Here is a 14,750-nt window from a genome sequence, read left to right on the forward strand (position 1 = left end):
CAAAAGGAAGAATGCCCGCTTCTGAAATATTGACTCCAGAAGTAATTAAAGAAACATCTAGGTTCTATCGTTTCTCGGTGGGCTTCAGTCAGCTAAAATTAAGACCATCCAGGGCTTCTCAACCATATGGACTACTACAAATACTATAGTTTTGACTCTATGGATGTGAGAATTGGACCATAAAGAAGGCTGAGCCCCAAAGAATTGATGTTTTCGAATTGTGGTGCTTCTGTGCTGCAGAAGACTCTTGAGAGTCCCTTGGAAAGCAAGGAGATCAATCCATCAATCCTAAGGAAATCAACCCTGAATACTCATTGGAAGGACTAATCCTGAAGTTGAAGCTCCAATACTTTGACCACCTGATGTGAAGAGCCGATCATTGGAAAAGACTCTGCTGCTGGGAAAGATTGAGGGCAAAAGGAGGAGGAGGCGTCAGAGGATGAGATGGTTAGATTGCATCACAGACTCAATAGACATGCATTTGAGCCAACTCGCAGATAGTTGGTGACAGAGGACCCTGGCATGCTGCAGTTCATGGGGTCACAAAGTGTCAGAGACAGCTTAGTGACTGAACAAGAACAATGACTTTTGCGTTATTTCTTGACCACTCTGTATGAATGAAATGAAACACTATAAACATTTTTTGAAAGCTGGGCTACCACAGAGTGAATTAGGGGTACCCTGATAATTTTAACAGTCGGGTCCTCAAAGATGCAGAAATTTGATCAGTTGAGACACCAGGATGAGATAACAGGTTTCATGTAGTTACTCCCAGTCCTTCACATGTATGAGGACAGGAGAACAAATATCATTGTCCATATAGGATCCAGAAGTTTTTGATCATTATTTCCATGGGAACAGATCTTGAGGAAGGTCTGCCATCTTCTCCTGGAATAGTTTATCAAAGGTTTCAGCTTGGGCCACTGTGAAGTAATTTTTCCAGTCCCCAGTCACGCCTGACAAACGTAAAATAGAGACTCATGTCAGATCTAGGGCTCAGTCTCAAGACTCCAATACATGTCTTCTAGATATATTTATTTTAATTTATTGCTATTAAGTAGTACACAACACATTCTTACCTGTTTTATTTTATTTATTTAAAAGAGTTTATTTATGTGTGGCTGTGCTGTCTCTGTGCCGTGCACCATTGTTCTCCAGTTGCAGTGAGTGGGGGCTGCTCTCTAGTTGCGGTGTGTGGGCTTCTCTTGTTGCCGAGCACGTGCTCTAGAGCTTGGGCTGAGCAGTTGTGGTGCGCGGGCTTAGTTGCCCACAGCTGGTAGGCAACTAATCAAATCTGTGTCCTCTGCATTGTCAGGCAGATTCTTAACCACTAGACCATCAGGGAAGCCCTCAATCTATTCCCTTCTGTCTGCTTGACATGTAAATCCTAGTTAATATAGCAGGATGACCAATGGTTTGTTGTTTTCATATGCGTAGTGGTCATACTCATTTACACTTCTGCCTGCTTGGAACAATTTCCCGCCTTCTCTTCTCTCCCAGCTCATCTTGCATGAAATTCATCAGCAATAATACTGCTCTATTTTCTATAACAGATCTTCCCTGGTGCCTCAAATGGTAAAGAATCTGCTTGCAATGCAGGAGACCCAGGTTCAGTGCCTGGGTTTGGAAGAGCCCCTGGAGGAGGGCATGGCAACCCACTCGATTATTCTTGTCTGGAGAATCTCATGGACAGAGGATCCTGGCAAGTTGCAGTGCATGGGATCTGTAATAACCAGTGTCTAGTCACTTTTCACAACTTCTGTTTCTACCACCTCCATCCAAGCCAACATCATTTCTCACCTGCATTATTGTATTAGATGTCTTACTAGTCTTCTCTGCTTTTTTTAGTTATTATTTATTTGGTCATGCCATTATTTGTTTTGCAGCCAAATAACCAAGACATTAAATAGAAACAATATTGTAACAAGTTCAATAAACTTCAAAATGGCCCACACCAAAACAAATGAACCTTAAAATAATAAACTTTCTCAAAAACCTGCAGCCCACATCAATACTCTAAAAAGAGATGCCCTGATAAGGGCTCACAAGAGACGATCTAAAGTGATGAGCAATTTAAGTTGATAAATTCAAACAGTCCCTGCTCCCAATGGTTAGTGCCTTATTATAAGCCAAGAATAATCTCTGCATATTCTGATCCATTTTGAAGGCAGCACGTTTTCTTTTACCTTTTCTCAAAAGTTCTCCATTCTCTTCTAAATACCGACCCTTCAGGAGGGAAGAATTGGACATATTGTTTTCTTTCATGGCCTGGAAAGAACTGTTTCTGAGGACTGAGTTCAGTTCTTCTGGTTCTAGTTTCTTGCCCAGGAATTGGCAGATCTTCTCCACAGTGCTCCTCGTGTCCTAGAAGAAGAGAAAATCTGAGAGATTATGTGAAAGAGCAAGAACGTAGAAAAGGAGATGAGGGGGAGGAGACAGCAGAGAGAGGAGGAGGAGAGGGGAGAGGAAAAGAGAAAAAAATGAAGAGATGTGAGTAGGGAAAGAGTTGGGGAAGTCCAGAGAGATTGAGAGATTGACATTGGCACATAGCCACTGTCAATACTAAGTAAAGAATAGGTAACTAACGAGAACCTACTGTGTGGCACAGAGAACTCCAGTCAACGCTCTGAGGTGACCTAAACAGGAAGGAAATACAAAAACAAAACAAAACAAAACAAAGAACCGAGGGGATATATGCCTAGGTATAGCTGATTCACTTTACTGTACAGTAAAAACTATATACTCTGTAAGGAACTATACTTCAATAAAATTTTTGAGAAATTTAAAAATGACTTAGAGAAAGGTTGAAAAAAATAGATGAAAGGACCATGATGGATTTCTCAGTATAGAGAATTCAGGACACCTTAAAACAGCAAAATGCTGGGTTTCTAAAGAGACTTAGGAAGGGCTTCTAGACAATTATGATCAAGATTAGGCAAGAGAGTTTCAGGGAGAACCTGACAATAATATAAGGATTTGATTTCAAGTCTTGGCTATGTGCCCAAATAATGCTGTTTTTCACAGCTATCATTTGAATAACACAAGAGAGCTTTACCATATCTTATTTATTATGTCAAAACTTGGCTCATGATCTTCAGAGATTATGACAAGAAAATGGATTTTATAACCAGAAAGGCTTTGCTTTGAATCAGACTTTCCTGTTAGAGCTATAATGCTGTAATTTTTTTCTTTATTCCATGAGCATTTAGTATGGTCTACCAAGAAATCACACATGTGAAAAAAAATAATAAAACAACAACAGCAACATGGAACAAAACAAAACAAAAATCCTAATGAAAACAAAAGAAAGGGCTTCCCTGATAGCTCAGTGGAAAAGATTCTGCCTGCCAGTGCAGGAGACATGGGTTCGATCCCTGGTCCGGGAAGATCCCATGTACCTTGGAGCAACTCACCCATATGGCATAACTATTGAGCCTGTGCTCTAGAATCCAGGCACTGCAACTGCTCAGCCTGCACATCTGAGCCTGTGCCCCACAAGAGAAGCCACCGCAGTGAGAAGCCCACACACCACAACAAAGAGTACCCTCCGCTCACCGCAGCCAGAGGAAGCCTGAGGACAGCCATGAAGATCCAGCACAGCCAATACATAAATAAAATTCTTTCTTAAAAAAAGCCCTTCACCTATGGTGAAACAGAAAACCACGTGCAGAAAGAGATCAGGGAAATTTGAAGTGTCAACCAGAAATAAGGCAATGAAGACCAGGTATTGCTATTCTCACTCCTGTTGACTGCAGGCTAAACTTTGAGAAGGTGGGAGACACAGGGGAATGGAGGGAAGGTGGGGGGAGTGCAGAGGGTGGTGAGAGAGAGTGTGCTGACTCTAAGAACAAGAGTTACCCATTTCATCTCTTCATAGCTCAGTATCAGGAAGTTCTCCTTGTCTCTCATGGACATCCAGCCCCGAGTGTGGTCGAACCACGATCCAAATACCACTGCATGGAGGGGAGGCAGAAAGAGTGAGTAGATGACACATGGAATGAAAGCAGGGGTCCACACACTGAGTTCACTCTGGGGGCTCACTTGCTAGCACAATGCCGGGCACATTTACGCTTGTTATAACTGGTATCCAACACCATGCATTTGCCCTTTAACAAGCCTAATGTCTTTGGAGCAGATTTTGTATAAAGTTTTCCAGGGTCTGTAAGGAAATCTTTTCCAGTGAATCATGTGGTCTGAGAAGTGGCATTTTTTTTGGGCGGGGGGCCTAATATGTTCAGCCTTTAGATATTTTTACTTGTTAGGTACATTCTGACAATACTTTTTTTCCCCCTCTCTGTCATCTTTCCTTCATTGTTGCTGTTGGAATTATTTCTTGGGAAACCGACTCAGTATCCCAAGGCAGGAAATAGCTTCAGTATTGCAGTGCACACACTTACTTGCCCCATGGCATGTGGGATTTTCCCAGACCAGGGGTCGAACCTGTGTCCCCTGCTTTGGCAGGCAGATTCTGGACCACTGGACCACCAGGGAACTCCTACTGCTCTTTTTCTGAAAGAGTAGCTTGAAGCAAAGCAGGAAATACGGCTGAAGAGTTCACTCAGGATCAGCTCAATAAAAAATATAACCTCAATGTGATACTAGATTCATCACACAGTTTTTAGAAAAACTGCAACACTTCAAGTATCTGAGAATTCTTAGAAGTTCGGCGTAATTATAAGTATAGAGGGCTTTCCCTGGTGGCCCAGTGGCTAAGTCTCTGTGCTCCGATTCAGGGGGCCAGGGTTCTATCCCTGGTCAGGGAACTAGATCCCACATGCTGTAATGAAGGAACCCCCAAACCGCAACTAAGATAGAAGAATCTGCCTGCCACAACTAAGGTGGAAGAATTCACATTCCACATCTAAGACCTGATACAGCCAAATAAATAAATAATTAACTTTAAAAAAGTATAGAGGTCCTGGGTGCATGCGTGCTAAGTCACTACCGTCCTGTCCGACTCTCTGCGACCCCAGGGACTGTAGCCTGCCAGGCTCCTCTGTCCACGGGATTTTCCTGACTAGAATACTGGAGTGGGTTGTCATGCCCTCCTCCAGGAGATCTTCCCGACCCAGGGACAGAACCTGTATCTCCTGCATCTCCTGTATTACAGCCAGATTCTTTCCCTACTGAGCCACCTGGGAAACCCATAAAAGTCCCAGGGTAATGCATACAGTTGTTAGACACAGAGGACAAGAGAATTAAGGGATTTTTCGAAAGATGCACACATAAATGGTAGAAAGTCAGGATTGTGTTGTCCAGGAGGCCAACGAAAGCTGCCTTTTAGAAAGTCTTGTGACTTTCACAAATTTAGGAGAGTACAGGAGAAGAATATGAGTGCTTTGTATTAGTATTAGGTCATGGAGATTCAGAAAATAGCTAGGATAGTTTCTGATGGGGCAAACAAAAGGGCTGGTTGAAGTTCTTCTGCTTTCCAAGGTAGTATGTGGATTTAGAAAATTTGGGTTCCAGTGGTGATGGAACCCTATACCAATGTATTGGTTAGATGTAGAGACAAGTTGGGTAAAAAAATGAAAAGAGGTCTGATGAAGGACTCTGACAACTCCCAACTTTCATATTTTACATTCACTCACCATTTCCTTGGATGAACCATTCAAAGTATTGTTCCAGTGACTGTGGTTTCTTAACCAATTTTGCACTCCTCCAGAAAAAATAACCAGACACTAAAACATCTCTGGGATTTCTGATGAGGTAGATCATCTTAAAGAGAAAAATTGGATCATGAAAAATCAATAGTTATTTTCCAACCTTCTTGATCATCATAAAAATGTTGAAAAAACCAATTCCTAGAAAGTTCCCTTTAAATATCAATGGATTATTTTAATAAACTAGTTATTACATTCATTAATCAAATATGCATTTTAAAGTTTCTGTGAACTAGTCACTGGACCAATAGCGAAGCCCTAACTAAGGAAGAGGAAAGCACTGTTCTTTCCCTCGGATATTATAGACTAAAGAATCTGCCTGTCATTGCGAGAGATGCCAGAGACATGGGTTCAATCCTTGGGCTGGGATCCAATCCAATTGAACCATGGTTGGTTCAGTCCATGGGTTCGATCCATGGGTTCCCTGAGAAGGAAATGGCAACCCAGTCAAGTATTCTTGTTTAGAGAATCTCATGGATACAGGAGCTCAGTGGGTTACAGTCCATGGGGTTGCAAAAAGTTGGACATGACTTAGCATGCACCCACAACGGGAAGCACAGGAAGATTTTAATATGTCACTGATATTATATTTGCATACTATAGTTTAAAGATTACTAATAGAATAGATGAACAAATCATGAGATCCTTAGAGACACACAGCAATATATATCTGTACATACACAACATCATGAATGAATCTCCCCCCCCCCCCCCCCCCAGTTATTGTTGGGGAAAGTCATGGAGGTTTGACTCATTGAATCACTGACCTGTGAGCTGGATCTAGGCAAATGGAGGCACCCGACCCATCCCCCTTATATGTTCATATAAGGAGTGTGTTCCACTTGACTTCTCTGCACCAGAAGCTGCCCAAGGATAGAGCCTTGAGACTGTAATGTGGTATTGAAACAATGGGGATCCTGTACATGTTTCAAGCCAGGTAAAGTCTCTATAAAAACTTTTAAGATGGGCTGGGCAAGTACACAAAGCTACTCGTCTTGTGGCTGCCTAAGACAGACCTCATGAGTAAGTTCCCTTGCTTATTTTTAAAAACAATTTTATTGATTTATTTTGGTATGTGCTGGGTCTCTGTTGCTGTGTCGGCTTTCTCATTGCAATACATGGGTTTCTCATTGCATTGGCTTCTCTTGTTGCTGATCACAGGCTCTAGGGCATGTGGGTTTCAATCGTTTCGGTTCCCAGGCCCCAGATCACAGGCTCAGTACTTGTGGCTCATGGGTTTAATTGTTCCTCAGCACGTGGGATAGCCCAGGACCCGGGGTCGGACCCACGTTTCCTGGGTTAGTAAGCAGATTCTTTACCACTGAGCCACCAGGAGAGCCCCTCCCTTGCTTATTAAACATGCCACCTACCAATCTGGAATGGTCTACCTCTTTCTTACTGGTCTATCCCTGCCCTCTGTGGAGTCCAGTTTCATATTATACCCAGCCAATTCCTGAGGAAGTTGTGTACCAACAATTATCTTGAGTGAAAGAAGTCAGATGTTCGGGCTTCCCTGGTGGCTCAGTGATAAAGAATGTGCCTGCCAATGCAAGAGACAGGAGTTTGATCTCTGGTCTGGGAAGATCCCACATGCCTCAGACAGCTAAGCCCGTGTGCCACAACTATTGAGCTTGGGCCCTAGAGCCCGATACCCCACCTACTGAAGCCCAAGCGCCCTGGAGCCCAAGCTCTGCAACAGGAGATGCCACTTCAATGAGAAGCCTGAGCACTGCACCTGGAGAGTGGTCCCTGCTTTTGGCAACTAGCAAAAAGCTCGAGCAAAAGCAAAGACTCAGCATAGCTAAAAATTTAAAAAAAAAAATTTTTTTTTAAAGACTCCGGAAAAACAAATATTAAAAAGACGAAGTCAGATGTTCATGTGATATGAGTCTATGTACATGAAGTTCAAGAACAAGTATAGAGTGAGTAGTCAAAAGGGAGTGGTTACCTCTGTGGGTGGGCATTGACTGGGGCTGTTTGTGGGGAAACATTCTTAGGGAAGAGAAATGTTCTAAATCAGGGTTCTGGAAGAAAGTTTCCAAGTTAGCTACGTATGTAGAGATTGAACAAGCTAATCCTTAAGATTAGTGTATGCATACAGACACACACACACGCAAGAATACTTGGCATTTCAAATTCTGAATCACATCTCTATTCGGTGCCAGCTTTCTTTGTGACATTATTCTAGGCCCTTGGGCTTCTCTTGTGGCTCAGCTGGTAAAGATCCACCTGTAATGCGGGAGACCTGGGTTTGATCCCTGGGTTGGGAAGTTTCCCTGAAGAAGGGAAAGACTACCCACTCCAGTATCCTGGCCTGGAGAATTGCATGGACGGTATAGTCCATGGGGTCACAAAGAGTCGGACATGACTAAGCGACTTTCACTCATCTCTCTCTAAACTTCAGTTTCCCTGTACAGGCATTTCACAAACACCAGTCAGTCTCATATAAATAGGTTGATTTTAAATAATCTTAGAAAATGATGGGTGAAGAAAAAACTTAATTGTGCTGTGACATACTGAAATTTCAAAAAAGGTGAATATCATTCAAAGTTTCACAATCTTTTTTTTAAAATTGAAGTATATTGGTCAAGAACCTGCCTGCAGTGCAAAAGATACAGGAGATTCGTGTTCCATCCCTGAGTTGGGAAGACCCCTGAAGAAGGACATGGGAACTCACTCCAGGATTCTTGCCTGGAAAATCCCATAGACAGAGGAGCCTGGGGGGCAACAGTCCATGCGGTTGCAAAAGAGTTGGACACAACTGAGAGAAAGTGAAAATGCAGTCGCTTAGTCGTGTCCAACTCTTCGCAACCACATGGACTATAGCCCACCAGGCTCCTCCATCCATGGGATTTTCCAGGCAAGAATACTAGAGTGAGTTGCCATTTCCGTCTCCAGGGGATCTTCCTGACCCAGAGATCAAACCCAGGTCTCCTGAATTGCAGGGAGACAGTTTTACCATCTGAGCTACCACGGAAACCTGAACACAACTGAGCACACACACAATTATTTTTTAGAGCAACAAAGGTTGGTTTGTTGTTGTTGTTTAGTCGCTCAGTCTTGTCCAACTATTTGCGACCCCATGGATTGCAGCATGCGTTGCTACCCCGCTCTTCATCTCCCAAGCTTGCTGAAACTCATGTCCATTGAGTCAGTGATGACATCCAACCATCTCGTCCCCTGTCATCCCCTTTACCTTCTGTTTTCAATCTTTCCAGCATCAGGGTCTTTTCTAATGAGTCAGCTCTTCACATTAGGTGGCCAAAGTATTGGTGCTTCAGCTTCAGTGTCAGTCCTTCTAAAGGATATTCAAGATTGATTTCCTTTAGGATTGACTGGCTTGATCTCCTTGCAGTCCAAGGGACTATCAACAGTCTTATCCAGTACCGCAGTTTAAAAGCATCAATTCTTTGGTGTTCAGCCTTCTTCATGGTCCAAATCTCACATTCATACATGACTACTGGAAAAACCATAGCTTTGACCTTTGTCAGCAAAGTAATGTCTCTGCATTTTAATATGCTGTCTAGGTGGGTCATAGTTTTTTTTTTTGCAAGGAGCAAGTGTCTTTTAATTTGATGGTTGCGGTCACCATCTGCAGTGATTTTGGAGCACAAGAAAATAAAGTCTATCACTGTTTCCATTGTTTCCCCATCTATTTGCCATGAACTGATGGGACTGGACATATATTTCTGCATTATTGACTACACCAAAGCCTTTCTCTGGATCACAACAAACTGTGAAAATTTCTTCAAGAGATGGGGATATCAGACCACCTGACCTGCCTCCTGAGAAATCTGTATGCAGGTCAAGAAGCAACAGTTAGAACTGGACATGGAACAACAGACTGCTTCCAAATAGGATAAGGAGTACGTCAAGGCTGTATATTGTCAGCCTGCTTATTTAACTTATATGCAGAGTACATCAAGAAAAACACTGGGCTGGATGAAGCACAAGCTGGAATCAAGATTGCCGGGAGAAAGATCAATAACCTCAGATATGCAGATGACACCACCCTAATGGCAGAAAGTGAAGAAGAACTAAACAGCCTCTTGATGAAAGTGAAAGAGGAGAGTGAAAAAGTTGGCTTAAAACTCAACAATCAGAAAATGAAGATCATGGCATCTGGTCCCATTACTTCATGGGAAATAGATGGGGAAACAATAGAAACAGTGACAGACTTTATTTTTGGGGGGCTCCAAAAACAATGCAGATGTTGACTGCAGCCATGAAATTAAAAAATGCTTGCTCCTTGGAAGAAAAGTTATGTCCAACCTAAACAGCATAATAAAAAGCACAGTCATGATGTTGCCAACAAGACCCGTCTAGTCAAAGCTATGGTTTTTCCAGTAGTCATGTGTGGATGTGAGAGTAGGACTATAAAGAAAGCTGAGCGCCAAGGAATTGATGCTTTTGAACTGTGGTGTTGGAGAAGACTCTTGAGAGTCCCTTGGGCAGCAAGGAGATCCAACCAGTCCATCCTAAAGGAAATCAGTCCTGAATATTCAATGGAAGGGAAATGATGCTGAAGCTGAAACTCCAATGTTTTGTTCACCTGATGGAAAGAACTGACTCGCTGGAAAAGACCCTGATGCTGGGGAAGATTGAAGGCAGGAGGAGAAGGGGATGACAGAGGATGAGATGGTTGGATGGCATCATCGACTCAATGGACATGAGTTTGAGTAAACTCCGGGAGTTGGTGATGGACAGGGAGGCTTGGCGTGCTGTTGTCTATGAGGTCGCAAAGAGTCGGACATGACTGAGCAACTGTACTGAACTGATGGGACTGAACTGAACTGAATGAATCAAAAAATGATTCATTTTTTGAATATTGAGTTTTAAGCCAGCTTTTTCACTCTCCTCTTTCATTTTCACCAAGAGGCTCTTTAGTTCTTCTTTGCTTTCTGCCATCAGGGTGTTGTCATCTGCATATCTGAGTTTATTATTATTTCTCATGGCAATCTTGATTCCAGCTGTTCTTCGTCCTGCTGGCATTTCACATGATGCACTCTGCATACAAGTCAAATAAGCAGGGTGACAATATAGAGCCTTGACATTCTCCTGTCTGAATTTGAACCAGTCTGTTGTTCCATGTCCAGTTCTAACTGTTGCTTCTTGACCTGCATACAGATTTCTCAGGAGGCAGGTCAGGTGGTCTGGTATTCCCATCTCTTGAATTTTTCACAGTTTGTTGTGATCCACATGGTCAAAGGCTTTAGTGTAGTCCATGAAGCAGAAGTAGATGTGTCCCTGGAATTCTCTTGTTTTTTATGATCCAACAGATGTCAGCAATTTGATCTCTGGTTACTCTGGCTTTTCTCAGTCCAGCTTGAACATTGAGAAGTCCTCGGTTCACATACTATTGACCCCTGGCTTGGAGAACTTTGAGCATTACTTTACTAGCATGCGAAATGAGTGCAATTGTGCAGTAGGTTGAACATTCTTTGGCAAAGGAGTGTTATCTAGGGTATAGTACAATTATAAATTCTAGTTAGGCTTTAAATGTAAGGTTTGGGCATTATGGTTTCTCTTTGTCTCTGGCTTACATCTGGCTTATAGAACCTCTGGAATGCTCTATACCTTTGTACTTAGTATGGCTGTGGTGTGTACAAGCAGAATCTCAGGTCCCACCACATACCTACTGAATACAATTGCATTTCAAACAGGTCTTCAACTGGTTGCCAGGTAAGTTAAAGTTTAATGAGCATTGATCAAGCCTATCTTGACTATGTACACTGACCTTGGCCTTAGACTTGAAGAAAGACCTGGGGAAGAGTTGGACAGGGAGGTGAGAAGTGATGAAACGTGGGCCTTCCTTATCTTTTAGTAGATTATACCCCCTGAAAGCCTCTACCCAAGGGGAGCGCTCCCCAATGGGCACAGATTGGATCCACTTGGGATCCCCCTTACAATGAATCAGGCAGACAGTTTCCATCAACCAGTTCGTTCCTAGATAAAGAAAGGAAAAACATAGTCAGTCATTTTGTGCTTAGTTGCTCAGTTGTGTCCAGCTCTTTTCGACCTCCTGGACTGTAGCCTCCCAGACACCCCTGTCCATGGAGATTCTCCAGGCAAGAATACTAGAGTGGGCTGCCATTTCTTTCTCTGGTGAGACATTTTATTTATTTATTTTTTCTTTTTTTATTAGTTGGAGGCTAATTACTTCACAACATTTCAGTGGGTTTTGTCATACATTGGTATGAATCAGCCATAGATTTACACGTATTCCCCATCCCGATCCCCCCTCCCACCTCCCTCTCCACCCGATTCCTCTGGGTCTTCCCAGTGCACCAGGCCCGAGCACTTGTCTGATGAGACATTTTAATCTGACTTTAAAAATTCTCATAAAGTATAGACATCATCCAAGGCACCATCTTAACCATTTTCAGGAGTACATTTCAGCTGGGTTAAGTATATTTACACTGTTGTGTAACTGACCTCCAGAACTTTCTAATCATGCAAAACCGAAACTTTGGACCCATTATGTAACAACTTTCCATTTTCCCCTCTTTCCAGTCCCTGCCAGTCTCAGGCAACCATTCTGTTTCAGTTTCTGATAACCTCATTTACGTGGCATCATACAGTGTCTCACTTATTTCTCTTAGGGTAATGTCTTCATAGTTTATCCATGTTGTCACATGAGTCAGAACTTCATTCCTTTTTAAGGTTGAATAGTGTTCTATTATATGCAGCTACTACATTTTGTTTCATCTATCAGCGGACATTTGGGTTGCTTCCAGCGTCTGGTTATTTAATAAATCCTGTGATAGGTTATGTTCCCATTGCCCTTGGCTTTTCACTACCACACCACTTCTAAGGTCATCAGTCTTCCTTTTTGTCCAATCACAGTCCCTCAACGACCCCACCCCTCACAGATATATGATTCACATCCTTTCTGTCCCTTGGATTTGTCAGGCTTTTTTCCAATTCCTGGCCACGATCCATGCTGATACCTTTATCAGAAACTATCCCTTTTCACAAAATAATTTCACATTCATTCCTTTTATCTCAATATAGATGTCATATCTTCTACTTTTTTGTTTTTGGCTGAGATAATTGTGTTTTACTCCCTGCCCTCCCCCCTTGATTATAACTAACAAATGAAATTGTATATATTTAACATTGTCAGTTCAAAAGCAGTAGGGTCAACCTGGCAATACTAAACTCTCCATTGCCCCATTATATTATACAAATAACTTGATAAGCCTTGTTCTTGCTAGCAGGGAGCTTATGGTCTCTTTAATACAAAGCAAAAATATTAAGAGAAAAAGAATAAACATATACTTTACATAGAAATGCATATGATTTATTTTTTCAATATGATATATATAAATATCAAGGAAAATAAATGTTGTTTAAAGTTAGGGGGAAAAAAAAGGAATGTAGGCCTGGTGGTTAAGAATCTGCCTGCCAATGCAGGGGAGATGGGTTCCACCCTTGGTCCAGGAAGATTCCACCTGCTAAGGGCAACTAAGCACGTGCACCACAATGACTGAGCCCCACGCTACCCCCACTGAAGCTCTAGAGTCTGTGCTCCACAACAAGAGAAGCTGCCCACTGCAACTAGAGAGTAACCCACTCAGCCATGAAGATCCAGCACAGCCAACAATAAGTCATAATAATAATCAAAAGGTAAAAATCAAAATTCTTGAAAAAAAGAATGTGTATCTTTAAGGTATACATGTTAATTTGATATATGTACACATTGTGAGGGATTCACCATGGCTCAGTGGTAAAGAATCCACCTGTCAGTGTAGGAGGTTTGATCCCTGGGCCGGGAAGATCCCCTGGAGAAGAAAATGACAACCCATTCCAGTATTCTTGCCTGGAGAATCCCAAAGACAGAGGAGCCTGATGGGGTACAGTCCATGGAGTCCCAAAAGAGTCGGATATGACATATCGACTAAACAACAACACCACCACATTGTGAACTGACCGCCACAGCCAAACTAATTAACATATACATCATCTCACATAATTACCTCCCTCCCCCATTTCTTCTACAGACTTTCCTGGCCATCCACCTCCTTCCACCACTCTCCGCATACACCTGAATCTGCCTTGTGATTCACTCCCGTGGGTCCCCCTGATGCCTTAGATTATCCCTATGAGCACTCAGCTTATTGTGTAACTGCCTGTCTAGATCCTTTTTCTCTGAAAGCCAGTGGCTGTTATTGTTCAGTCGTTCCATCATCTCCGACTCTTGTGCAGCATGCCAGGCTTCCCAGTCCTCCACTACACCCCAGAGTTTGCTCAAACTCATGTCCATTGAGTCACTGATGCCATCCAACCATCTCATGCTCTGTTGCCCCCTTCTCCTCCTGCCCTCAATCTTTCCCAGCATGACGGTCATTTCCAATGAGTCAGCTCTTCAGCAGTATCAGTGCACATTTCTTTTCCCCCAAAGCATTGTTGGCATCCAGAAAGTGTTCTGCCTGTTGAATGAATGAGGAAGCAATCCTCAGCATCTGGTCCTGCTTTCTTACCTGATTTGGGGTAAGTCAGCAGTAAGACATCCTCATCTTTAATAATAAAATTCTCCTGCACCTCTCTCAGGTGTTCAGATGGGAATCCCATGCTCGGGAAGGGTATCCCTTCAAACCACACACACTGTCCTGTCATGACAATGAGATCTTTGTACCTCTCGTGGGTGTTTCAGCCTTAGTATAGTCACTGTTGGACTGGGAGATCCGTTTTACAGTCAACATCAAACAATCATTAATCTTTCCCTGTTCACTGAAGTTTGTGCCTATTGATGAAAAGAGAGGGTCACAAGACTGACAATATTGGGTAATCGTGAAGTCATTCAGAGAACATTCTGGAGTAACCTGAGTTTGACGTCATGGGAGGAAACCATGAGTTTAGTAACAAGATGGAGGGTGCAGACATGTGGTGAATTAAGAAAATATATTTTATTTTATTATTTTTTCCCGACTCACTTTGATGAGTTTTGTCTTTTAAAATATATGTATTTAGTTTTTTGGCTGCTATGAGTCTTCATTGCTGTGTGCAGGCTTTCTCTAGTTGCAGCCAGCAGGGGTTACTCTCTTGTTGCGGAGCACAGGCTCTAGGCTGCTGGGCCGAATATGT

General features: G+C 42.6%; 1 protein-coding gene across 1 annotated transcript; it reads right to left on the reverse strand.

Moving 5' to 3' along the window:
* Positions 1 to 618: 618 nt before the first annotated feature.
* Positions 619 to 14,329, reverse strand: LOC122692256 (sulfotransferase 2A1-like). The gene is made up of 6 exons (XM_043899653.1): positions 14,147 to 14,329; positions 11,401 to 11,609; positions 5,592 to 5,718; positions 3,859 to 3,953; positions 2,187 to 2,364; positions 619 to 956 (listed from the first exon to the last, which is right to left on the reverse strand). Exons 1-6 carry the CDS (start codon positions 14,280 to 14,282, stop codon positions 844 to 846), a joined length of 858 nt encoding a protein of 285 aa, XP_043755588.1. The 5' UTR covers positions 14,283 to 14,329; the 3' UTR covers positions 619 to 843.
* Positions 14,330 to 14,750: the final 421 nt, after the last annotated feature.

Source organism: Cervus elaphus, chromosome 4 (genome assembly GCF_910594005.1).
Source record: "Cervus elaphus chromosome 4, mCerEla1.1, whole genome shotgun sequence".
NCBI lineage: Eukaryota > Metazoa > Chordata > Mammalia > Artiodactyla > Cervidae > Cervus > Cervus elaphus.